At 41.9% G+C, this 24876-nt stretch overlaps 1 protein-coding gene across 1 annotated transcript in view; it reads left to right on the top strand.

Annotated features, from left to right (window-relative positions):
* The window catches only part of NEB (nebulin), a 98124-nt gene that overhangs the window by 61412 nt on the left and 11836 nt on the right, over window positions 1–24876 (top strand). Inside the window, exons 94-120 of the mRNA XM_041467298.1 lie at window positions 214–318; window positions 564–668; window positions 3024–3128; window positions 4659–4763; window positions 4866–4973; window positions 6252–6356; window positions 7040–7144; window positions 7263–7367; window positions 7913–8017; window positions 8107–8217; window positions 8422–8532; window positions 8973–9074; window positions 9189–9287; window positions 11738–11848; window positions 11988–12092; window positions 14169–14273; window positions 15059–15169; window positions 15620–15730; window positions 17046–17159; window positions 17283–17387; window positions 17803–17907; window positions 18021–18125; window positions 18896–18988; window positions 20008–20100; window positions 21590–21682; window positions 22152–22244; window positions 23843–23935. Coding sequence (XP_041323232.1) covers window positions 214–318; window positions 564–668; window positions 3024–3128; window positions 4659–4763; window positions 4866–4973; window positions 6252–6356; window positions 7040–7144; window positions 7263–7367; window positions 7913–8017; window positions 8107–8217; window positions 8422–8532; window positions 8973–9074; window positions 9189–9287; window positions 11738–11848; window positions 11988–12092; window positions 14169–14273; window positions 15059–15169; window positions 15620–15730; window positions 17046–17159; window positions 17283–17387; window positions 17803–17907; window positions 18021–18125; window positions 18896–18988; window positions 20008–20100; window positions 21590–21682; window positions 22152–22244; window positions 23843–23935 — 2808 coding nt within the window. The remainder of the gene's footprint in view (window positions 1–213; window positions 319–563; window positions 669–3023; window positions 3129–4658; window positions 4764–4865; window positions 4974–6251; window positions 6357–7039; window positions 7145–7262; window positions 7368–7912; window positions 8018–8106; window positions 8218–8421; window positions 8533–8972; window positions 9075–9188; window positions 9288–11737; window positions 11849–11987; window positions 12093–14168; window positions 14274–15058; window positions 15170–15619; window positions 15731–17045; window positions 17160–17282; window positions 17388–17802; window positions 17908–18020; window positions 18126–18895; window positions 18989–20007; window positions 20101–21589; window positions 21683–22151; window positions 22245–23842; window positions 23936–24876) is intronic.

The following is a 24876-nucleotide window of genomic DNA, read 5'->3' as shown; positions in this document are numbered from 1 at the left end:
TAACCCCTTACCTGTAGCTTATTTTTAATTCACACAGGAACTGCAACAGCTAATGATAGATTATGTATGTGAATAAACTGAGTCCATCACAAAAATAGGAGAAACTAATTTATTTTATAATGGATGTAACTCTCCTTGCAACACCCTGTGCTGAGGTTCATTTCAGCACTGATTATCTGCTTAAAACTGAGTCTTTTTACTTCTTTTCTAAAGGTTAAATACAAGGAAGACCTGGAATGGCTCAAAGGCACTGGCTGCTATGTGTGGGATACTCCAAGTTTTGTCCTGGCAGAGAAGAATAAAGTGCTCTACAGTGGGGTGAGTGACACACTCTGAATTGTTGTTGAGTGTTTTTGGACATTTGCTGTCCATTTACAACTATTTGTTGCTGGTAGAAAAGTTAATACAATTTAAAATTAAAAGTTAATGCAAGTTAACACAAATGCAATAATTTCACCATTTTTTTTGCCACAATTTCTCTCTAAAATCACGTTTTCATTGCCTTACCCTTCTTTGGGCTAACGTGGCCTGGGTTTGGTGTGTTTGCTTTTCTTTGGCTGCAGTGTAAGTACAAGGAGAATTTTGAGAAGACCAAGTCCAAGTTCAAGTACGTGGCTGACTCTCCAAGCAATGAACATTTTAAATATGCAACTCAGCTGGTGGATATGGTAAGTAAAGATTTCTGTAGGCTCAGCCTTAAGGAGCTGGTCTGTGGGTAAATACAGAGTTGAAGGTTGTCCTTCCTTAAAATCAGGCTTAAAGGTGCTTTAAGATCAGACTAAAGTCATGAAAGACAAGGTTGTTTTTTTTCTGGGTGTTAGGACAGAACAGGTTTGCAGAGCCTAGAAAGTAAAATCCCCACCCCTGTTCATTAATTTTTCAGCAAAAAGGCAAAGGAACTTTTCCTTTGCTGACTTAAATAATGCTGCTGGTGCAGTAACCCTGAGTGTTGTTTCCATCTCAAAAAGGTGTGGGCAGAATTCCAATTGCTTTCCTAAAACATTGATAAAGTTTTTATTGGTGTTAGGAAGACAGAGTTATGGCTGAAGTTTCCATTTCAGTGATTTTGCCTGGAATTTTTCAACTCTACCACTCAACTTTTTCTTATTTTCCTTAGTGCTAAAGAAACAATTGACACAACCTAATAATTAATGAACACCCCTGGGTTTAAAATTCAAATTTCTCCTGGAGTTTGTAGGATTAGTGCTCTACACCCCAGGACAAATTCTATGGAAAACACCATGTTCAGGGTGATTCCCATCAGCTTAGAGTTGGAACAGCCCATCAAAATCTGATACTTTTTAGCAAAGAAGCAGATATTTAGGTTTATATCTTAAAATCTCATTCTTTTTCACCAGCCATTGTGTCATACCATTATCTGTCAGAAAGTTGATTATTGCATTACCTGTTCTAGGTGAGAAAAGCAAATACCAGAATTTTTATGAAGATGGTTCAGTCTTGCTATTTGTACTGTTCATAGGGCAAATAAGGAAAAATTAATATCAGAAACATAAACAGGTGAAATTTTACCAATGGGAGCTCCATATATTGAAATGCTTGCCTAAATATCTTCTGTTATATAAGTGATTTTTTAATAACATCTCATTGTTCTCTTTGGACTCAGCTCAGAAATCTACAACACAGAGTTGCTTCTGCAGTTACTTTTCATGGAGAAAATCAGTCATAAAATTACTAATTGATGGGGTGGAATAGAGACATCCTTAAACTGTAGGCCTTCCAGAGGCAATGTAGAAATACAATTAACATTTGGAAATATTGGGGTGGAATAGAGACATCCTTAAACTGTAGGCCTTCCAGAGGCAATGTAGAAAAGAAATGCAATTAATATTTGGAAATATTCTCCCTCTTCTCTCTTTCTTTTTTTTTTAGTTTGGTTTTATGTTTTGGTTTGGTTTTTGGGCTTTTTTTTGTTTCAGTTTTTTGTTTGTTTGGGTTTTTTTGTTTGTTGGAGGTTTGTGTTGATTTTTTTGTTTGTTTATTTTTGGGGCATTTTTTGTTTTTGGATTTTTATGAGGGTTTTTGGTGTTTTTTTTTTTTGTTTGTTTGGGGTTTTTTAGTTTTTTTTTTTGTTTGTTTGATTTTTGCTTTCCTTTTGTTATTTGGTTTTTTGTTTGTTTGAGTTTTTTGTTTGGGTTTTTTGTTGTTGTTTTGAGGCTTTTGGTTTTTTTAAAAAAAGTTTATTTGTTCCGTGTTTTTTGGGGTTTTTTTTTATATTATTTTAATATATTTTTCTCTTTTGAACATGACCTTCAACCCCAGCCTGTAAAGAGATTACACCAGTGATCTCTCTGTATCTTAACCCTCTCTTGTTACACTGTATGTGCTATTCTGAGCAGAAATTATATAAAGCAGCCTATGAGAAGCTCAAAGATAGGTACAGCGTTATTGTGGATGATCCCAGGAACCTGCTGGCCAAGTGGGGCAGCACCCTGAGCAGTCAGGTACTGTGGGGGCACTGGAGCAGCTCTGTGTGCCACCCTCACTCCCAGCAGTGTCACAGCCCTGTGGCTTTTGTCATGTTTCTTCACTCTTCACTCAATCTCCATCCTGCCACCCAAAAAGGAGCCACTTTTTGTGTGAGCTGCTCTGTCCATCTGTCCTGTATGTACTTCCATTATTGTGCATCAATGGACATCAGGGATCTTCTGAAGCCACTGGAGAGGTCTTAAAAAAATGCAGATTCAAGCATTTATTGTTTTATTACCTCTCTTTTCAAATTTTCCTACTCATTTCTAGATAAAGCAACAGGGCTTAATCTCTAATTTACTCTCATCTCCCCCCAAAAATTCATAACTTCCTTAAAGTGAGAGCAGGAAAACTTGTTCATATTTACCCCTGGCAGTGGTAATTATCCAGATGTGAATTGTATGCACATGTGGCTGAATACATACAGCACCTTGCCTAAATCTCTCCACTCTCCAAGTGCCTGGGATCTAGAGCTGTGTCGTTGTTCATGTTGTTCATGAGTCTCTCTTGTCCTTGGTTGCCATTTGCATGGACAGAAAAGCTATAAATCCTTTGCCAAGATGCTCCTGCAGCACGGATGCAATGAAATTCTGAGGCCAGATATGCTGACAGCACTCTACAACACATACCTGTGGAGCCAGGTAATCTGCAGAGCTGCTGCTCTAGGACACCTTAGATGCCACTGTAGCTGCTTGGACTTGGCAAATTTACTGCTCCCTCTATTTCCATGGACTCCAGACCCCAAAGCTTCCTCCATCTGCTTCATGCTGGCTGTGGTAAAAGAAAACAGAATATCTGAAACAATATTTGCTGTCACTTGGACGTGGCTCAGCTCAGGCTGAGCTTGTCCCCATTTTCTCCTTCACTATAAACAATTGGTATGTATTTCACGTATTTCTGTAAAAAAGGAAATTTCTGTACATTTCAGATATTGGATGTTAGCTCTTCCTGGTATTTCCCTAACCCAGTTCTTATTCTGACACCATTTCTTGGCCTGGACACCTTTGATAACCCCAGTTCCTTAATTCAGGAAGAACATGATGGATTTGCCAGGGAGATTCCAACATTGATCTCCCGCTGTGCCCAGAATGGTGTTAGACACAGAACAGTTATTTTTGCTCTGAAATCACAGCTGCTGGCAATCAGCTCACCCTTTGCAGAGGAAAAATCATTCCTGATCATGAATTGGAATATAAATGATAGACTGGAAATGCAGCAGTGGAAAACAATTCTGTCAGAGGGAATTGTAATTTGTTATTGCCTGTGCCAATAGTGACATTCTTCAGTAATAAATTACTGAAGGTCTTTCAGACATTTGTGTTCCATTTTTCTGTGGATTTATATTCTTTCACTACAAACTCCTTGCAGGTAACTTTGAGTATGTTTGAATTTAAAAAACAAGTGTCTGACCTGCATGTTCCCCGAGTTCACTCCGTGTTATCATTGATTATTTGTTTATCATTTTTCATATTTTGTCTGTCGCAGTTCCATTTCAAATGCATGGGTTTATTTTCAGATAAAGGGTAGAGCATGAAAATTCTTTTTTTAAAAATGTATTCTAACCTTTTCCAGCTGCCTTGAGGCTGCCTACAATGAATTTCCATCCTTGGTGAACCTGTTCTCACTTGGTGAACTCTGTGAGAAAAGGTTTAGAAACCTGAGCAGGGCAAGCTGATCCTTAAGAAAATCATTACCAAGGCACAAATCCTGCTACCAAAGCCTTGAAAATACCCTGGCATTGGGATATATTTGGTAATGTTTTTATCTCCTGCTATATGAGATGATTTATATTTCTCTTCACTCTGATCACAGAATCGTTAAGGTTGGAAAAGACCTCCAAGATCACCAAGTCCAAATTTCAACCAATATGTATATCTAAAAATGCCATATTTTCCTTTATGAAATTCTAAAGCATCTGGTCTGCAAGGATTGATTTTTTTCTAGCTTAGTCCTGGGGATTTTAGCTTGAAATAACCATAAAATGAATCAGACAAACAAACAGGCAGCCTCCTGGGCCAGGAAGGGGTTTGCAATTCAGCTCATGGTGCATGTTCTGCTTTCTTTGCCTTTGTGGGAGGGTTTTGCAATTTTGCCCATGGATATAATCCCACCTCTGGGAGAGGTTTTGCCCTGCTCTGTGTGGCTAACTTAGAGCCTTTCTGCATCTCTAGATTCAGTACAAGAAGGACTATGAGAAGAAGAAAGACAAATACACCACAGTTCTGGACACTCCAGAGTATTTACGGACCACGAAGGTCAACAAGCAGATCAGTGACGTAAGTGTGGATCCTTTGGGATGGGACAGTCACCCCCAGGGAACTCCCAGCTGACACCAAGGATTCCAAGAAATAACCCAAGCCCCAAATTTGTCCCTTCAGATTATTTACAAGCTGGAGTACAACAAAGCCAAGCCCAAGGGCTACACCACCATCCAGGACACGCCGATGCTGCTGCACGTGCGCAAGGTCAAGGACAGGATCAGTGACGTGAGTGAATCCTCTGTGGCATCAAAACCACCCAAAATTCACTTTTTAGCTTGGTAGCCAATGTTTGTCACTCCTGTGTAACGCTGTCAGTGGAAATCATCACCTTCTTAGACCATATTGGCCTGTAAAACTCTGTCTGCATTCAGTGCTCTTTCAAAACCCAGTTTTTCAGGAGGTCTTACGTAGAATTTTCTTTTGGAGCTCCTAGAACATTTTATGATGGGACAAACCACCCCTCACTAGAAATAAAAGCCATGAGCTGGAAGTGGTCTCTAAATCATTAATTTGGAGAGGTTTCTTTTTCTGGTTTTTCTTCCTCTAGTGGCTTTTTTTTTTTTTTTTGAGGCTCGAATAAAATATTTCATGTGTTGCTGTGTTTAGTAATTTCTTATATGGATACTGTGAATATCCATAAGGTAAATAGTCTGATCTAAAATAAATATGTTTTGATTCTAGGGCAATAGAAAAGTAAGAAAGAGAGAGAAACAAGGAAGGAGTGGATAGAATAATAAAGAATTTAGAACTCCTACTCCTAATTCCTTCTCCTACCCTTTCTCTCTGTCCTTTGTTTCATTGTTCCTTAGGTATCCATAAATGAGGATACTGAAACTTCTGAAATTCAGTGTAGTACTGTCAGAATAAGTAGCCCAATCCAGATGCTCCATGGATTTCTACATAATTAGTAGATCCAGGAGAAAAAATAGTAATTTTTATCCAGATACTAAAGTGGATCATTGAGAGACTGAGATGTGAATTGAAGGACATATTTTAAGCTCCAAACTGAGTGCTGAGATTTTCTGAAAGAGTTTTCAATTATTGTAACTATCAGTAAATAAGTTTCTTCAAAAGATTTCTTTTGGCTGCAAAAATCTAGAACTATTCAGAATTACCGGTCATAAATAGATTTTGTTTCATCTTAGTCTGTGCCTCATGGTGAGTTAAAACTGCCTCATTTTCTCTACAAAGAGAAGTGCTGCTGGAGAAAACCCTCCTTCAGGCAGGTGCTTGATATCGAGTTGTATCAACAGAATTTATTTTTCATAGAATCCCAGAATTATTTATGTTGGAAAAGCCTTCAAGACCGTCAAACTAAAGCTGTGCCCAACTTCCCCCTCATCACCAGCCCAGAGCCCTGAGTGCCACCTCCAGTCATTTTCTCCTATTAAGATTTCATCCAGACAGGAGCAATTTTAATTAAGTTTTTCATATTTGGATGCTTTTCTTGTTGATGCTGATCTGATCTTTGCACACATTTTTTACATCTTTGTCTTTCTTCAGCTGAAATACAAAGAAATGTATGAGAGGAGCAAATCTCGCTGCAACGTCGTGGCAGATTCAGTTCACATCAAAACTCCCAGGCACGCCTACAAACTGAACAGCAACGTGAGTTCTGTCCTGTTCGTGGTTTAATTTTATTCTGGAAGGTGTTGGGAACTGGCAGTGAAAGTCACAAGGAATTATTTCCACAAGAAATTATTCCACAAGAAATTGAATTCCACCGAATTTTTTGGGCATCGCTTCTAATCCTTACACTGCTGGAAGAAAATGTGTTTTAATTTATTTCATACTGAAGTGCTCACTCTGGTGAATTGTCCTTGAGGTTCTTGTATGTCACACATCCCATTCTTCCAGCTGTCCCCTGTTTTCCTGGCAGAGACACAACTGTCCCAGGAATTCCATGGGATGATGCTCTTGGACACAAAGCAAAGCCCCATGGAAAACTTTCCTGTGTTGTCTGTTATTGGTGCCCAACACCCATTTCAGTAGGAAGGATCTCAAAGCTTTCCTCTTCTCCAAAGTCAGGACATCATTTCAGTCCTTATCCCTTTCTCCACCTTCATATTCCTTTTCTCCACCTTCATATCCCTTTCTCCACCCAGCAGTGGAAAGCCTGCAGTGGCTGGGCTGTGCCTGACCCAGGGAAAAGCCCTAATCTGGTGTAGATACATTTTCTTACCTCTTCTCACAGGCCAAAAGAGAACTGGCCTCTGTATGTTGTGTGCATAGTCCCCAGTTTCCCATGAACTCTCATGAACTCTCCCTGTTTGGTTTTTCCCTGGACACAGCTGGATTACAAGAAGAAATACGAAGCAGCCAAAGCCCACTGGCACCTGATTGCTGACAGGCCTGACTTTGTCCAAGCAGCCAAGTCCTCTCTGCAGCAGAGTGATGTAAGCAAATCAAAATACACTGAATATTCCATTTCCACACCTCTCCTATTCAGAATATTTTTTAATTGGAGAAGATCAGAGACTCTCTTACTTAATCTTTTCTTTTTCCTTCCTGCAGTACGAATACAAACTGGACCGGGAGTTCCTCAAGGGGTGCAAACTCTCTGTCACAGATGATAAAAACACAGTGTTGGCCCTCAACAATGCCATCCTGGCCAGTGATGTAAGGGCTGAATTCACCTTTCCTCTCCAAGTTCTCTACTACCACTTTACTCACTACTAAACTGTTCTATTGCAAATATAACTGGATTAGCAGTGAAGCTTTGGACAGTTGTTCTCAGTCTCATTTCATTATTTGATTTATTTAATTAACAAATTGACTGAATAAATTTGGTCTTGTAAAAGCCATTCTTCATGGATTAAATTAGTATTCAAAGTCAACATTGCCTGAACACCCCTAGACCTTACACCCATCTCTGCATTCCTGGTATTTAAATTGAAGTGTCTGGAGAAAATAGCACAAAATACCTTTAATAATAACACAAAACATCTTTAATAATTACTAACAGTATATTAGTATTCAGTATATTAAAAAAAAAATCCAAGTGAGAGCCATAGGAATGTATTGATTAGGTTGTAAGATGTCAAAATATGTGATTTTCTGCAAAATTTTGCACTAACAAGCAAACATGGCTGTACAAATTGCTTTTTATTCTGCCAGAAGACAAAAAGCACATTATTTAAGTTGATATCTTTCCTTCCTGCTAGATCAAATACAAAGAGAAGCACAACAAAGCCCGTGGGACGTACCACGTTGTTCCGGACACTCCTCAGATCCTGCTGGCTAAGAACGTCAGCTCTCTGGTGTCTGAGGTAAAACATTCATTTACTTCTTCATTTAATTGGATTGAATTCCATCCTGGAGCTGCTGGGTTTGACCTGGCTTTCCCCTGTGCTGGCAGAACAAGTACAAAGAGCAGAGCAAGAAGCAGCTGCCCCACGGCTCCTTCACCACCCTGCCCGAGACCAGGGACACTGTCCACGTCAAGGAGGTGACCAAGAACGTCAGCGAGGTGAGTTCAGGCTCAGCTCAGCATCTCCAAAGCTGAGCTTTTCTAATCCCAGCTCCAAAAGCTGCAGCCAGCACATTTTGGGAATGAGGTGATTCCTCTTTATCCACCTACAGAAGTTTCAGGGAGCTTTTTTCCAAAGTTTCTGTAGCATTTCCCTCTGTGTGACATTAAAAACTCACACGTGGCCCTTGTTGTTTTTGACAGACAAACTACAAGAAGAAGTTTGTGAAGGAGAAAGGCAAATCCAATTATTCTGTCATGCTGGAGCCTCCTGAGGTGAAACATGCCATGGAAGTTGCTAAAAACCAGAGCACAGTAAGTTTGCCTCTTTTTCCATTAATTTATTGGGTTATGTAGCAAATTCATCTGAAAAAACCCAAATTTATGGATTTCTGAATCTCCTCCCAGCCTCCATGTTCAGGTGTAATTTTGAAAGATAAATATACAAATATTTACAAATATAAAATTGCACTGAAAGAAGGGATTTGTATTTAAATCCCATTGTAGGATTTCAAGTAGTCTGGTGTAAATCATATCTTATAATTTTTTTTCAACCCTTCAGGCACATATTTATTTCTTCACTTGCAGACAACTTGCAAAACCAGATTTCCAGATCCATGTCTTGTGAATTGTTTCCCAAAACAAACCCATGAGCTTTCTCAGCAACGTTGCTGTGTCCTTAATTGGTGTATTCACAATGAATACATTTAATTTTCTCATTAATTTTCTTTCCTCTGTCTTCTTCTGTGGATTAGATTGAATACAAGAAAGATGCCAAATCCAAACTCCACTACACACCTATAGCAGATCGACCAGATATTAAGAAAGCAACTCAGGCTGCCAAGTTAATCAGCAATGTGAGTGGCTTTAAGCCTTCTGTATAATCCTTTAGCCTTAATTTAATTACAAAATCCAGTAGAATAATTAAAAGAGGGTTTCCTGACTCCTAAAGGATTTATTTCTTTGGTTAGATTGAATACAAGAAGCGTGGAGCAGCAGGTGTGGGTGTGACCATGCTGGGACGTCCAGACATTGAGCTGGCCAAGGAGGTGTCCAAACTGACCAGCCAGGTAAGGGCAAAATCAAACCTTAGTGAAACTCAAAGCAGTGAGAGAAATGAGATGAAAAATTAATTTACAGAGTGATGTCATGATTGCAATTGAAATTATTTCCAAATTAAGGAAAAAGGGAAAGAAAGGGAATGCGGGGAAGTAAAAATTAAATACCAATACAAAGTATTTCTTTATTAAACTTTTCTACTGTCATTAATGGAGATATAAAACCTTCTTAGGATGATGCTGTGACATAAATGCTGAAGCTGAAGCGTTTGCCCTGTTCTTTTTTAGCTCTTTGGGTATTGGCTTTACCAGAACCAGCCTTCACCCAACTCTTACTTTCCATCCTTTGAATGGACACTTGGTTTCTTTCAGCCACTTTCTTTTTTCTTTGTATCTTTAAAAGAATCTTGTGCCAGGACCTCAGTCCCTCTTGGGTCTTTCTCACCTCTTTGTGTTTCAATTCTGGATTTTTGCCTTTCTGACTTTGCTTTCTTGCTGCTGGTTGTAGGCAGAATATCTCAAACAACACATGAGAGGCCATGGAGCTGCTTCCTATGACACTCCCTGGATGAGAACCTTTAAGAAAGCAAATATGCTAAGTAGTCATGTAAGAGAATTTAATTAACTGCCATTTAATGCCATTGTTGTGCATTTGTCTCTTGCTGGCATAATTATCTTGCAATTCTGCAGCACCCTGTGAAGCTTTACATGTCATTCTGCCCTTCGTAATCGTTTTGGAGCTTCCAGGTTGTTTATGGAAGGTTTAAGTGTGCTCACATAATGTCAAAACTCACCTTTTTCACCCAAAAATCTAAAATCTGAGCTGTTACTGTCCAAAAATGGAAAAAAAAACCACAGGGAAATACATGTGTAGATATATATGTATGACCAACCTGAACAATGGTGCTGGTAATTTTCAGTGAACAGTCACCAGAACTTCATTTTAACTCTTCAAACTTCTATTAAAACTTCATTTAAACTTTAATTAAACTGTTTTATTGGCTGGAATTTCCTAATAGAAGAGCAGGCTCTGACTGCATCAGTCCCACTGAGAAGTGAAGCCTATACTGGTGTGAGAGCTCATTGTTTCTTAGACTTCTTCCCATATCAAAACCTTTGGAAAACAGAAAACCAGAGCCTGGATTGTCCATCTGGGAGTGGCAGCAGACAGGTCTGTGCCATTTCAGTTTTACACATGTATTTCCAAGTGAAAAAAAAAGGGATTTTGTTTTTTCCATGTCTGGCTGTGTCTGCTGCCATGTTTGGATGTTGGAATGTCCACCACGGTGTCTGCAGGAAAACCAAGGATCTCCTCAGGAGAACCAACCATTCTAAACTGATCTACAAGAAAAAGAAGAAGTTCTATTTGTTCCACTTCAGTGATGAGATCCTGGTTTTCCATTCTTTTTCCACTCTTGGTCTTTCAAACATTCTTTGCTGAGATAGTTTTGGTTCTGAGGGAAAGTGAGCTGCTGGAGGGGCAGTGAGGGAGCAAAGAATGGTTGGCATCATCTTTAGCAGTTGTTTTTTCTCTTGGACGTCTCTTCTCATAAACTTTGTAAAGCATCATGTCCACTTTCTGTGTCCAGTTGTGTTTTTTAGTTGGATTTTGTCTGTCTGGCTTGCTTGCTTTTGATTTTGCATTGATCTCCCAGCAACTCTCCTTTTGGGTTTAAAAAACTCTCATTCTTGTCAATATTCCTGTGCCTCCAGGCTGGATCTGCTGGATTCTGATGGCTCACAGTGCTATGTTTGACTTGGCTGAAGCTGATGTGGTTTTGGAAGTGTTACTAAAACTCTTGTAGAATCTAATTAATTATTTATCGTTAGTAATTAATTGTGTCACTGCTCTGTTTGTGATTAATGTCTTCTTTTAATCCAGACAGAGCACTCTGTGTGCATAACAATAGATAGAAAAGTATTTAATGTATTGACATCTTCAATGCTCTGAAGTCTTGAGGTTTTTAAAGCTCTTATTTCTCCAAGAAGTGTATAAAAATTTCTTCTTAACACTCTTCCGTATACTCTTACATTATTATATTTTATATATTATATATTAATGTTATATAATATATAATTTTCTTGTATTTTACTTTTATTATACCTGTCTCTGTTTGTCTTTGTGAAACATCTTTACTCAATGGACTGTTCCCATCAAGTGAAAAACTCTTCACCTCCAAAGGTCAGAATTTTGGCACCACAATTCTCTTGACTCTTTTATTTTTACAATGAGGAGGTGTGACCTTTGCACTGGATGAAAAATTGCAACTGGTATCTTGTGAATATCAGATAGATGTAGATTTTCTTTCCATCTCACATCATTTTTGAAATATGGATTGAAATCCTTTTTCCAGTGAACACCTTCAAGTTCCCGCGCTTTCCTTCTTCTGCCAGCCAGCCCCACTGAAACAGGGCCCCTCTGCAGAGTGAGCAGCTGTGACACCTGGTTGTTCTCTGTTTAGGTGAAATACAAGGAGAACTTTGCCAAAGAGCTGGGTAAAAAGCCCAAATATGATTTGAAGGAGGCCAAAATCTACAAGACCCTGAAGGACGCCCACAACATGGCCAGCGAGGTACGTTCATCTTGGCTTTTCCTGGGAGGAGACCCCATCCTGCTTTCCCAAATCCCTGCTTTGTGTGGTTGGAACCTCCCCCGGGCCAGGCTGGACCAGCAGGGCCCTCTCCTGATGGATTGACCCTTATTCCCTGCAGGTGAAGTACAAGGCAGACCTGAAGAAGCTGCACAAGCCCGTGACGGACATGAAGGAGTCGCTGCTCATGAACCACGTGCTGAGCACGAGCCAGCTCGCCAGTGCTGTAAGCTCCGGGTGATCCCACAGCTCCCAGGGTGGGAATTCCCTTGGGAATTCCCTGCTAACTCCTGCTGTAACAGCTGCTCCTGGGGTACCTCCATGGGCATCACCTGGTAGTGATCTCTTCCTCTGCTTCCCAACGGTGCCTCCTTAACCGGCGGCTGCCCCGCGCGTGTGCCCTGGGAAGGGAAATCCTCATCTCCTGTAGCACTGCTAATGTTGCAAACACTGATCACTTTTACTGGGTTGGTTCTTGATCCCATTTTAACTGACTGCAGAACTGCTCATGTTTTAAACCCTCTGATCATTTTTACTGGATTGGTTCTTGATCCCATTTTTAACTGATTGCACTACACTAACAAATACCTTTTTTATTTTTTCCTTTTTTCTTTGCTGATTACTATATTTAATTTTTTAATTTTTATCTGGATTTTTTTTTACTTTACTTTTTTTACTTTTACTGGATGTTTGTTTAACACTCCCCTATTGTAAATCCACGTAATTATGCCTAACAAAGTAATTGATAAAGAGAAAAGGCAAAACCTTTATTGCCTAGTACAGCCTTTTCCTTACCTGCTGTGTTTTCTCTCTTCTCTTTCTTTTTCTTCTTTTAATCCTGGTTTGGAAAAAAACCTTTGTTGCAATCCAAATGACTGTAAAATATAACTATTCCCTCACATCTTTAACCCCCAATATCAATTCTAAACTTCTTGGTTTTTGTTTTACTTCTTGCATTTCTAATTTCTCTCTGATATTCCATTGAAGTGTTGCTTTGATTGGACCTAAGAAGTAAATTTGCTGAGGGTTTTTTTTTTTGATTGAGATGATTTTTGACACCTTCCCTTCAGTACCAGTACAAGAAGCAATATGAGAAGAGTAAGGGTCACTACCATGTGGTGCCAGATAATCTTGAACAGGTTCATCTCAGGGAGGCCTCAGAGCTCCAGAGCCACGTAAGTTGGACGTGTGTTTGTCCCTATCCCAACTCACTGAGCTCCAAATTCCATCAAAATCCTCCCAGTGAATCCTCCAGGCTGGGACATTCCCTGTCCCTCTCTGCCCCACCAGCACTGCACCCCTGGGAAAGGATCCAGGGAGCAGAACCTGCCATTTCCAAGTGCAGAACACATAAAATACACAGATAAAATCTCCCTGTGATTCCTTCATTCCAGAGCCAATCCCTGTTGCTCACCTCTGCTCTACATGGATCTTTTTACACAGGTTAATACATTTATCAGGGGGATTTATCTCTGGAGAAAAAAGGACCTGGGAATCACAGAAACTGGGAACTGAAGGAATTAGGGTTGTTGCTGACAGTGGATTTCCAACTGCTTCATCCATTCCATGATCCAAAGGAGAGCTCTGCTTGACCTCTCCTGCATCCAAAACAACCAAAACTATCAACATGGCTGGAGATTTCCCCTCTGGAATAAAACAGTGGATCACTCCAGAGAAATTCAGAGTCTCATTTGGTCTCTGATCCTCTCTGTTCCAAGTATTTATTGGCTGTAAAGCAAGAGAGAAATTACTGCAAGAACACCAAGGCCCACAGCTGATTGTTCTGTGCTTGGCACAGAATTCCAGAAGGGTCTGGGGACATTTGGGATTATCACACCCACCCCTGCCTTGGACAGGGACACCTCCCACCATCCCAGGCTGCTCCAGCCTGGCCTTGGGCACTTCCAGGGGTGTTCAAGGCATGGAAAGGCAAAGAGGTCCCACAGCCAAGGACTACAAGGAAATGGTTGTTAATCAGGCTGTTGTTAATGAGGCTGTAATTGATTTTTAAGTCAATCCTTGTTTCTCCAGTCTGGGATCAGGCTCTGACTTGGCCACAGCATTCCCTCACTGAGCACTCTGAAAATCTGGAGACTAGAACTCGAAGCAGGAATCATCTGCATGGACATTTTAACTCCTGGACACCGAATTTTACATTTGCTGATCAATAATACACATTTCAGGAAGGCAAACTGCATTAGACATTCAGTTTTTATCCCAGAAGTGTTGATAGTAGGTACATACTACTTGATTAATTAGGTCTTTGGTTATTTAGGAGAGTGACTCTGTCTTTTCTTCTCAGGTGAAATACAGAGAAAAGTATGAGAAGGAAAAAGGGAAACCCATGTTGGACTTTGAAACTCCCACATACCTGACTGCAAAGGAATCTCAGCTCATGCAGAGCGAGGTAAAATCAATACTGATGGGCTGAAAAGTTTAAAATTTCTATTTTATATTAAACTTAGGGATTTGACAGGCAATTGTACTTGCACCTTGTGCAGGCTGATAGACTGAAAAATTATAGTAATTTCATATTTCTTTATGATGGTTGTTAAATGCTGCATTGAACATTCATGGCACTTTCCTGTCATGAAATGAGTTTATCTGTAATTTTTTTTAAATGAAGCTTAAACAAGTCTTTGACTAAGGAATGTGGTACAAAATTTTACTTTTACAACACAACACAGTGTTTGTGTGTTATCACAAGACACAGAAAGTGGTCTGCTTCTTTTTTTTCACCTCAAAACTCCATTTTTGAGAAACTCTTTTATTCCCTGCATGTCTCTGCTGTCACAGGTTCTCCCCTGACCTGTCATTTTCTTTTCTTGAGCAGCTTTTTTGTGTTTATTTGAAATTTATTCATCTTCTGGCCCAGATGGAGGCTGCAAAGCAGCTGTATAAGGCCATTAGTCCTTGTGGTACCTTTGAATGCTTTCTCTGCATAGATAAATGAGTAGAAAAATAAAAAATAAAGGCAGGATCAGATCCTATTTCCATAGAAAGCAATGAGCTGCTTCACAAATTTTAGTGGGAAGAGGATTTAACATCAACTATACCCAAGTGATTTTGACACCCTCCCAGCTTTGCACGTTATGAAAATATTGTAATAAATATTTCATGTTTTGCTTTTTCTTTTTCTTTTTCTTTTTTCTTTTTTTTTTTTTCCCTTCTTCTTCTTCTTGCTCTCATTAGAAAGAATATAAGAAGGACTTTGAAGAGTCCATGAAGGGCAGGAACCTCACTGGCCTGGAGGTCACACCATCCCTCTTGCATGTCAAATACGCCACCAAAATAGCGAGCGAGGTACCAGCTCCTCTGGGCTTCCTTCCTCTGCCTCCTGCAGCACCTCCAGCATTCCCACTTCTTCTTCCCCACTCTCCTCACCCACACTGAGCATGTTTACATCCATTTTGTGCTGTCAGCTAATTTGCCATGGACATTTCGTCCTTGTCCCTTAACCATATTCCCATGTGCTGCCCCTCTCTGACTTCCCTCAGCCTAACTGGTCCATATGTGTGTGCCTTGGCAATTTATCTTCCACAATAATCCCTATCTTTTGTTGGAGTACTTCTTCCATAACCCTCTACAATATTCTTTCTTGTTTTTCAAATTTCCTTTTTTTTTCTTTTCTTTTGGAGCTTTTGGAACTTTTTTTTCTTTCATTTTCTTTAACTTTTTTGCAACAAAGTTGGTAGAGTGTAAAACTCCCTTTGGTCTGGCTTTGCAGTGTTTTTCCTTCTCCTTCTCCTGCAGAAAGAGTATAGGAAGGATCTGGAGGAAGGAGTCAAAGGGAAAGGACTGACAGCCTTAGAGGAGACTCCAGACATGCTGAGAGCCAAGAATGCCACTCAGATCCTGAACGAGGTATGGGAGAGCTTCTTGGAAAATGCCTGAGTGGATGGAATGTCCAACTGCCATGGCAGGGACACCTTGCACCATCCCAGGCTGCTCCAAGCCCCAGTGTCCAGCCTGGCCTGGGACACTGCCAGGGATCCAGGGGCAGCCACAGCTTCTCTGGGAATCCATCCCATCCCTCCCCACCCTCCCAGCCAGGAATTCCTTCCCAATATCCCATCCATCCCTGCCCTTAGACTGGTGGAACTTCACCATTCCCTGGAAACTCTTGAGTGGAGGCCAGAAAGAACTTGGATGAGGGAGTAAGGGTCAAAGTGGACTTCTAAGAGAGCTCTTTCCTGGATTCACAGTCACTGTCAGGAATTCAGATAGGAAACAGGAACTGGGATCAACAGTCACTCAGGGGACTCATTAGTTAATTTATCAATGGACTAAACCAAGATTTAAGTAATGAAGCACAAACAGAAATAATCTGAAATTATATCATTTGTGTGCATCATTATGAGTTGATATTAGAGGTATTCCTGGTTTGGGACGGGCACTGTTCCTGGTTAGGATGGACACTATTCCTGGTTTGATATTGGCTCTGTTCCTGGCTTGGGATTTGTGCTATTCCTCTTTTGGATGGGCACTGCTCCTGGTTGGGATGAGCACTGTTCCTGGTTTGGGATGGGCACTGTGCCTGGTTTGGGATGGGCACTGTTCCTGGTTTGGGATGGTCATTGTTCCTGGTTTGGGATGGGCTCTGTTCCTGGTTTGGGATGGGCATTGTTCCTGGTTTGGGATGGGCTCTGTTCCTGGTTTGGGATGGGCACTGTGCCTGGTTTGGGATGGGCACTGCTCCTGGTTTGGGATGGGCGCTGTTCCTGGTTGGGATGGGCACTGTTCCTGGCTGGGATGGGCACTGTTCCTATTTGGGATGGGCACTGTGCCTGGTTTGGGATTTGTGCTATTCCTCTTTCGGATGGGCACTGCTCTTCGTGTGGGATGGGCGCTGTTCCTGGTTGGGATGAGCACTGCTCCTGGTTTGGGATGGTCATTGTTCCTGGTTTGGGATGGGCACTGCTCCTGGTTGGGATGGTCATTGTTCCTGGTTTGGGATGGGCACTGCTCCTGGTTTGTGATGGGCACTGTTCCTGGTTGGGATGGTCATTGTTCCTGGTTGGGATGAGCACTGCTCCTGGTTGGGATGGACACTGTTCCTGGTTTAGGATTGTGATATTCCTATTGGGGTGGGCTGTGCTCCTGGCTGGGACTGGCCCTGTTCCTGGTGTGTGGCTGTGAACCTGACCCCTTTTCCCTGCCCACCCCTGGCTCCCTGCAGAAGGAGTACAAGCGAGCCCTGGAGCAGGAGATCCGCGGGAAGGGCCTGACCGAGCTGGCGCTGGAGACGCCGGATTTCGTGCGCGCCAGGAACGCCACCGACATCGCCAGCCAGGTCTGTGCCACCCTGACTCTCTGAGCTCCTTAGAAAGGAAAATTCAGATTTTTCTGGGTAAACCCAGTGTGAGCTGTTGTGCAGAGACGACCGAGGCCCCTAAACGTGAGCTTTGCCCGACAGATCAAATACAAACAATTGGCAGAAATGGAGAAAGCCAACTACACCAGTGTTGTTGATACTCCAGAGATTATTCATGCCCAGCAGGTCAAGAACCTTTCCAGCCAGGTATCTTGAGTGCAGCAATTAATCCTGCTCATGTGGGAACTCCAGGAAATACTAATGAAACACCCAAATAACCACCTCTCACAACCTTCAGGAGGCACCAGGGAATAATTCTTTTCAGAGCTCTGGAATTCTATGGCAATAATCAAATTAATTTTACTGCTGTGTCAAGTGACACAATAATTTCTCTTGCTTTGCAAAGCTAATTCTTCTTTAAGCAGTTTCTTCTTAATTTTCTACCCCTCAATAACCTGCTGTCTAAAATAAATCTTGCACAGAGGCATAATCTCAGTTTCTGTCAGACAGAGAAGAACTCACATCTCCACAAAGATGGGCACTACTCAACAATCAATAACTCCAGTTGGTTTCTTGCTGCTTTTGTGTTTTCTATTTTAATCCATTTGGGGTTTTCCATCAGAAAAAATACAAGGAAGATGCAGAGAAGAGCATGCCCTACTACGTGCCCGTGGCTGACACACCAGAAATGCAGAGGGTCCGAGAGAATCAGAAGAACTTTAGCATGGTAAGTCCAGAAATAAGTAAAAAAACCTCCCATATTTATCTCAGTTTTTGAAGAAAACTGTGGGGGAATTTGTACAGCATAGAGTTAACACTTCCCATTTTCCATTTTCACAGCTTCAGTATCAGTCAGACCTACAGAACAGTAAAGGAAAAGTCACAGTGGTCCAGGACACCCCAGAAATCCTGAGGGTGAAGGAAAACCAGAAGAATTTCAGCTCGGTATGGTCACCTCTGTCTTCACTCCTCAGCCCAAAAAATACACTTTAATGTCTTTAATAACATTTCAATTTTTGGGTGCTCCTCCTACAGGTACAGTAGGTTTAGCTGGGCTTTATAAAGTGTTTTCCCTGCTGTTTTTGTGGGGTGATTGCCCTCTTTCACAGGCACAGCTGTGACAGAGTCAAACAATCCCTCCTTAAATGAATATAATTATTGTCCCTTTCCTTTGTGCTGTTCCCATGCCAGTCCCTCCCTGTCCTGCTGCCCCTCGTGCTCTGTGTGCCTGCATTGTTGCCCAGTTCCTGTTGCCATCAAGTCTCCTGTGGCATTTTGCCTCCAGCACCATTAACAAAGTGGAAAATATTTGTATAAATCAAATTAGAGCAAATAATGATCTTCAGTCCTAAAATTAGCCTCCAAATGTTTTGATTATGGAATTATGGAATGGGTGGAAGGGACCTAAAGCTCATCTTCTTCCATCCTGCCACGGGCAGGGGCTCCTCCCTCTAGCCCAGGAATATTCTGCTGAAATACATTTGATATTCTGATTTATTGTTTAAATTATCTCCTACATAAAAAGCATTAAACAGAAAAGATCAGCTCTTTTTTTTCCCCCAAATGGTGCTCACTTTGGACACCTTCAGAGAGGCAGTGACCAGAGTGGATCCTCTGGGCTTTCAGCTGCTCCGTTGTGTCCAAATTCAGTGTCTGGGAGCAAGAATGTTGTGTTTTGGATGCTTAACCTTGTTGTCTTCATTCTAAATGTTAAGATTTTGTATAAAGAAGACATTGGAACTGGAACCACAATTGAAAAGACCCCAGAGATGCAGAGAGTTAAACGAACCCAGGATAATATCAGCTCGGTACACAAGGATTGGTTTTTAATACTCACTCTACTGCTGCTAATTCAACTTGAAATAATATTATTTTTCTATTTTTCTTTTCTTTACATCTTGCTAACAGTGGTTTGGCAATAACCCACCCAGTCAAGGGTGACTTTCTGGAAGTTTTTGCCTATCCTTGTTACTTTAACAGTAACCTCTCTAATGATTAACATTCTATTTCTTACTCACAACCCATTTCTAAACCACAAAAGATTTTGCTGTCAATTTGATCTCATCCCAGATATAGTTTGGACAGAAAAAAAGAAATATTTAGGTGGGAAGGGATCTGTTGAAATCATCTATTCCAACCCTGTGGCTCAGCTTTAGGATGAGTTTTGAGTATCCCACAGGATGAAGATTCCACAACCTGTTCCAGGGTGGGACCATCTCCCAGGAAAATCTGTTTTACTCTGCTCAGACTGAATTTTCTGGTGGAGAATTTTTTGGTTTGTTTTGTCCTGGCAAACTTGGATGTTATCTAAAAGGTCACAGCCTTCTATTTTACCTATTAATTTTATTTCAAAGCTCCTAAACCTCCTCCATGCCTTTTTTGAATGGTGGTGTCATTTAGTGTCATACACTAACACTGCAGCCAGTTTGTTCACGCATAATGTGTTAAAAATGTTAAAAATCTTTTTGTGAAAGGCTTTTTTTGTTGTTAGCAAAGCAGAAATGCAATGGCACCGTCACTGCTGAAACTTGTGTGATGATTCTCACTTTTGTTAAATAGGAGGGATTCTTACACATCCCAAATTCTCCTTTGGCTGGTAGAAAGGCCAAATAGTGTCAGGTTTAAAGGAATTTTTCTGGTTTTATAAAACCCTTTCAGTGCCATTCCCAGTGACTCAACAGCTGAATTGCCTTGCCATGGATCCCTTGGGATGGTGTTGAAGTCCTTTAAACTTTCCCTCTGCACAGATCAGGACAAAGCTCTGTATGAACCTTTGAAAGCTTTCCTGTAGATCCATTTCCCTCCCCTAATTCCCATTCCTTTGCAGGTGAAGTACAAGGAGAGCATTGGCAAAGGAACTCCCATTCCTGACCTGCCCGAGGTGAAGCGCGTCAAGGAGACCCAGAAGCACATCAGCTCGGTAATTAATGTCCCTGTTCCTGGAATGTCCCTGTTCCCTGGAATGTCCTTGTTCCCAGCACATCAGCTTGGGAATGTCCCTGTTCCCTGGAATGTCCCTGTTCCCTGCACATCAGCTCAGTAATGTGCCTGTTCTCTGGAATGTCCCTGTTCCCTGGAGTGTCCTTATTCCCAGCACATCAACCCGGGAATGTCCCTGTTCCCTGGAGTGTCCCTGTTCCCTGGAATGTCCTTGTTCCCAGCACATCAGCTTGGGAATGTCCCTGTTCCCTGGAATGTCCCTGTTCCCAGCACATCAGCTCGGGAACGTCCCTGTTCCCTGGAATGTCCCTGTTCCCAGCACATCAGCTTGGGAATGTCCCTGTTCCCTGGAATGTCCCTGTTCCCAGCACATCAGCTCAGTAATGTCCCTGTTCCCTGGAATGTTCCTGTCCCCAGCACATCAGCCCAGGAACTCCCTGCTCTCTGCCCTCTCCAGGGCCTTTTCCTCTTGGGAAAGCTCCAGCTCTCCCAAATCCCCGTGGCCAGCAGCAGGAAATTGAAATACCCGAGTTTTACAGGAATTACCCCCATCAGTCACTGCCTGTGTTTCTTCCGTGGCCTTTTCTGAACACAGAGCTAGGAACAAAAATGACCCAGGTTGTGTGCTGAAGTTTGACTGGGGAAAAAGGATCAGGAAGACAGAATTTGAGGGAAAAATCCCAAATGGAGCCTTTTTGTATGACAGTTGTATGACAGCTCACTTATGGACAACTGAGTTTTTCCAAATAATTCTTCATTTTTTCTAACCTTCACCACAACTTGTTTTCCCTTGCTGTAATTGATTTATTTGTTTCAATGACACCAAGCAGTGGAATTTTTTTTTTTTTTGTTAGTTTGTTTTGGTACAAGTTTTGTTTTGGTACAAGGATTTTCCTACTTGCAAGAGGAGCTGTGAGTCAAAATGTGACAATACTCTTGTCAGGTATTCCCATGTGGTTGGGGTTATTCCACAAACATCTCCTTTCATGAAAAAGACCATTTTAAAAAATCAAATAACTACAGGTTAAATTAAACCTCATAACATGAGTGGTGGCACTCAGTTGTATTTATTTCCTAGAGATTTAACCCAAAGTAAAGTAGTGGTGCAAACAAACAGAAGTGAAAATGAATAAAGCCCACAATGAAGTCTTTGTACACTGAACAATTCCAGAAAAGGTCAAGCTGTTTATTAATCCCATAAAGAAATGCTGACTGCCTAAAAAGTAATTCTGTCATATTTCCTAAGCTAAGATGAAAAGTAAAATATCCCTCTCAGGGTGGGGTCAGCAGAATATTTGAATTTGTGTCCTTTAAATGAAGAACTGAAGGGAAATCACTCTGAGCTGGTGCTGATAAAGATGCTGAGGGGTGTGAGTTGCGTTTTCTTTTGTGCACAATCCCAGTTTGCAGTGGCAGTGAGCAGGTCAGGGATGTCCCAGGGGTGCTCTGACCCTGCTTGTGTCCCACAGGTGTTGTACAAGGAGGAGCTGGGCACAGGCACCCCCACGCCCTTGACCCCAGAGATGGAGCGGGTCAAACGCAACCAGGAGCAGATCAGCTCGGTATTTCCACCCTGCAGGACTTATAACAACGGGCTGTTGTTATAATCCTGTGCTCCTAACACCCTAACCTTGTTCTTCCTCAGGGGTGTAGTCCTGGCTGTGCCCTGGCTGGGTTTTAACTCATTGATCTTCCACTGTTTGTGCTTTTTGGGGGATTTACACCTTCACGCGCTTTTCTTCTAAGAACAAACCTGCCTGAAAATAATCCTGGCATTTCCTGAGCTAAGCTGGGCAGCAGAACATCCCTGTGGAGTTGTGGTGTTTCTCCCCACGTTTGTTTCACCCTGAGCCTTTATCTCCTCTCTGCAGTGATGCATTCACAGAATAATCCCCCACAGCCTCTTCCTTAATCCTTGTGCGATGAATCCCAAGTGATCCTAACTCTAAACACCATCCCATAACAGTGGGATCTGGTGGGTCTGGCCCGTGCTGAGGGGGGTTTTTGTGGCGCTGCTGTTGTCCCTCACAGGTGTTGTACAAGGAGGGTTTAGGGGCTGGCACTGCCACGCCGGTGACGCCGGAGATGGAGCGGGTCCGACGGAACCAGGAGCACATCAGCTCGGTACTGAGGGATCTCCACCCCTGCTCCTTTCCAACCCCAAACCCAGTCCCTGTAACTCCTCCATGTCACATCCTTGGGTGTTTTGGGGGCAACCCTTCCTTATCAAACCCCTGAAGCCCTGGCAGGATCCTGAAGTTTTCATTTTCCCCTCGATTTAACTCGTGCCGCTGTTGCAGATGGAAGGTTTTAACCTCAGGAATTAAAGCCTTGGAGCAGGGCCTTCCTTTGCTTCCCAAGGAAATATTCCTTGTGGGAATGGTGCCACTGCTCCTCAGGAGCTGAGCCCACCCTTCCAGCACCTCCTGCCAAAGGGAAATGGACTCCCAGCCCTTCCTGAGTCACGGGATAGGGAATGGTTTGGGTTGGAAGCACGATTGCCTTGTCCCTGTCCCTGTCCCTGCCCTGCTGGGGCTCTGCTGTGTCCCCAGGGCTTGGTGAGGAGTCCAGGTGACATTCCCAGCTCATGGCAGTGAAGGAACACCAGAAACATCCAGTGGATGTGGGAAAGTGCTGCAGGAGTGAATTCCCGTCTGGAATTCCCCCTCCTGACACATCCACTTGAAAGAGCACCATGCCACCACTTTGTTCTGCAGTCCTGGTTGAATTTGTGACCTTTTGGGGTCACTCTGCCCAAATCCCACCTGAAATTCAATCCTGGCAGAGATCCCTGGGACAGGCACGGGCACCTCAGCCTGGCTGCAATCCTGGCAGAACATCTGGAGCTGGAGTGGGGAAAAGCCTTTGCCAGGGAATTTCCAGGTGCCTTGGAACATTCCAGCAGCTCTGGCCCTGGCTGAGGTGACAGCGTCATCACCTGGTTCTGGTCCTTGAGGGTTTTGTGCTGAGCCTTGACCAAAGCATAACTAATTTTTTTTCCACACTTTGCAGTTTCCTAATAGTAAATTATTTCTCTTCTCTCTCTTTCCTCCCTGACCTCCATGTCCTCCCCTTTCCTTCCATTTTATTTTAATTTGTTATTTTATTTTATTTTATTTTATTTGAATTTCCACACTCCTGCTGCCCACAGGTGTTGTACAAGGAGGGGCTGGGGGTTGGCACCCCAGTTCCTGTCACTCCTGAGATGGAGAGGGTCAAACGCAACCAGGAGAATTTTAGCTCGGTATCTTTTTATCATTACAGGAAAAAAACTCAGTTTTATGTAGCTATGTAACACCTGCAAACTTTAAATTCCCTCAAATTAACTCATTAAAAAATCCTCCTTTTGCTCTTACATTTTTAGCAGCATATTTTATGTACTTGTTTTTAAAAATATTTTTCCTATAATTTAACACTGGATGTTTCATGTGCATTATTTTTTTCCCTGAAGTTTAAGCTATTTTGCATTTTTAAACCTATTTTTTAAAATAATTTGCTGAATTCTCTTCCTGTAATACTTTGTTCCTCTGCTGGAGCCTATCCAGGCAGTTGGATTTGTACTCCCAGCTGAATTTATCACAATTAATAACTGATTTATGCTCCCTAATTTTTCCTGCTTTCTAGTACATTTAGTGGGCACAGAATTCCATTAATTCCCTCCATAAAATGCAGACTTTTTGTTTTTGTTTTTACCTCTTTTTGACTGCTCTGTTGCCCCACAGGTGTTGTACAAGGAGGAGCTGGGGACAGGAACCCCCACCCCTGTCACCCCCGAGATTGAGAGGGTCAAACGCAATCAAGAACACATTAGCTCGGTAGTTTTGAACTCCAAAAGCCAAAAAAAATCCCCTTTAATCGATTTTAAAATAATCTTAACCAACAAAATAATTGATTGACATAAGCACATCCCATTCCTTGTGTTCTGCCATTTTTTCCTCTGTAATCCCTGATTTATTTTAATTAGACACATCACTAATGAGTTCAGATCCCTTCTTCCCATCTTTCTCCTGCCATATCTTTTATGATCTGCTTTTCCTTCTATTAATCACTTCAATCCTTTATATTTTTTTTTGATTTTTTGGTTTTGCCCTGTATAAAATCCAAGCTATTCCCTACCTGACCCAGATCTGTGGCTGTGATCCCTGAGCCTGCTGTGATGGGGGTGGGATGGGAAATCAGCTGGGATTGGTGCCTGCATTCCTCCTGCCTTGGCTTTGAGCCTTTACCTTTGAATTTCAGCCTTTTCCTTTGGGTTTGGTGCCTTTTCCTTTGGGTTTGGAGCCTTTTCCTTTGGGTTTGGTGCCTTTCCTTTGGTAGTCAGTACTTTTGTTTGTGTTTGAACCATTTCCTTTGGGTTTGAACCTTTTCCTTTGGGTTTGGAGCCTTTTCCTTTGGGTTTGGAGCCTTTTCCTTTGGGTTTGGAGCCTTTTCCTTTGGGTTTGGAGCCTTTCCTTTGGTAGTCAGTACTTTTGTTTGTGTTTGAACCATTTCCTTTGGGTTTGAGCCTTTTCCTTTGGGTTTGAGCATTTCATTTGGATTTGAGCATTTCCTTTGGATTTGAGCCTTTTCCTTTGTATTTGGTGCCTTTTCTTTTGGGTTTGGTGCCCTTTCCTTTAGGAAATGTGGCAGGGAAGCACATGAAAGTGTTCTGGGTTTGTTGGGATTTCTGGAAAGGTGAGGGAAGTGCAACTGAAACCAGAAGAGCACTAGAAATTATATGTATGTAATGCATCATATATTAAAAATATATAATAGA

Source organism: Pyrgilauda ruficollis, unplaced genomic scaffold (genome assembly GCF_017590135.1).
Source record: "Pyrgilauda ruficollis isolate IOZ18807 unplaced genomic scaffold, ASM1759013v1 scaffold205, whole genome shotgun sequence".
NCBI classification, from domain to species: Eukaryota; Metazoa; Chordata; class Aves; order Passeriformes; family Passeridae; genus Pyrgilauda; species Pyrgilauda ruficollis.
The sequence above is the reverse complement of the archived record's forward strand: the minus strand, read 5'-3'. Positions and strand labels throughout refer to the sequence as shown.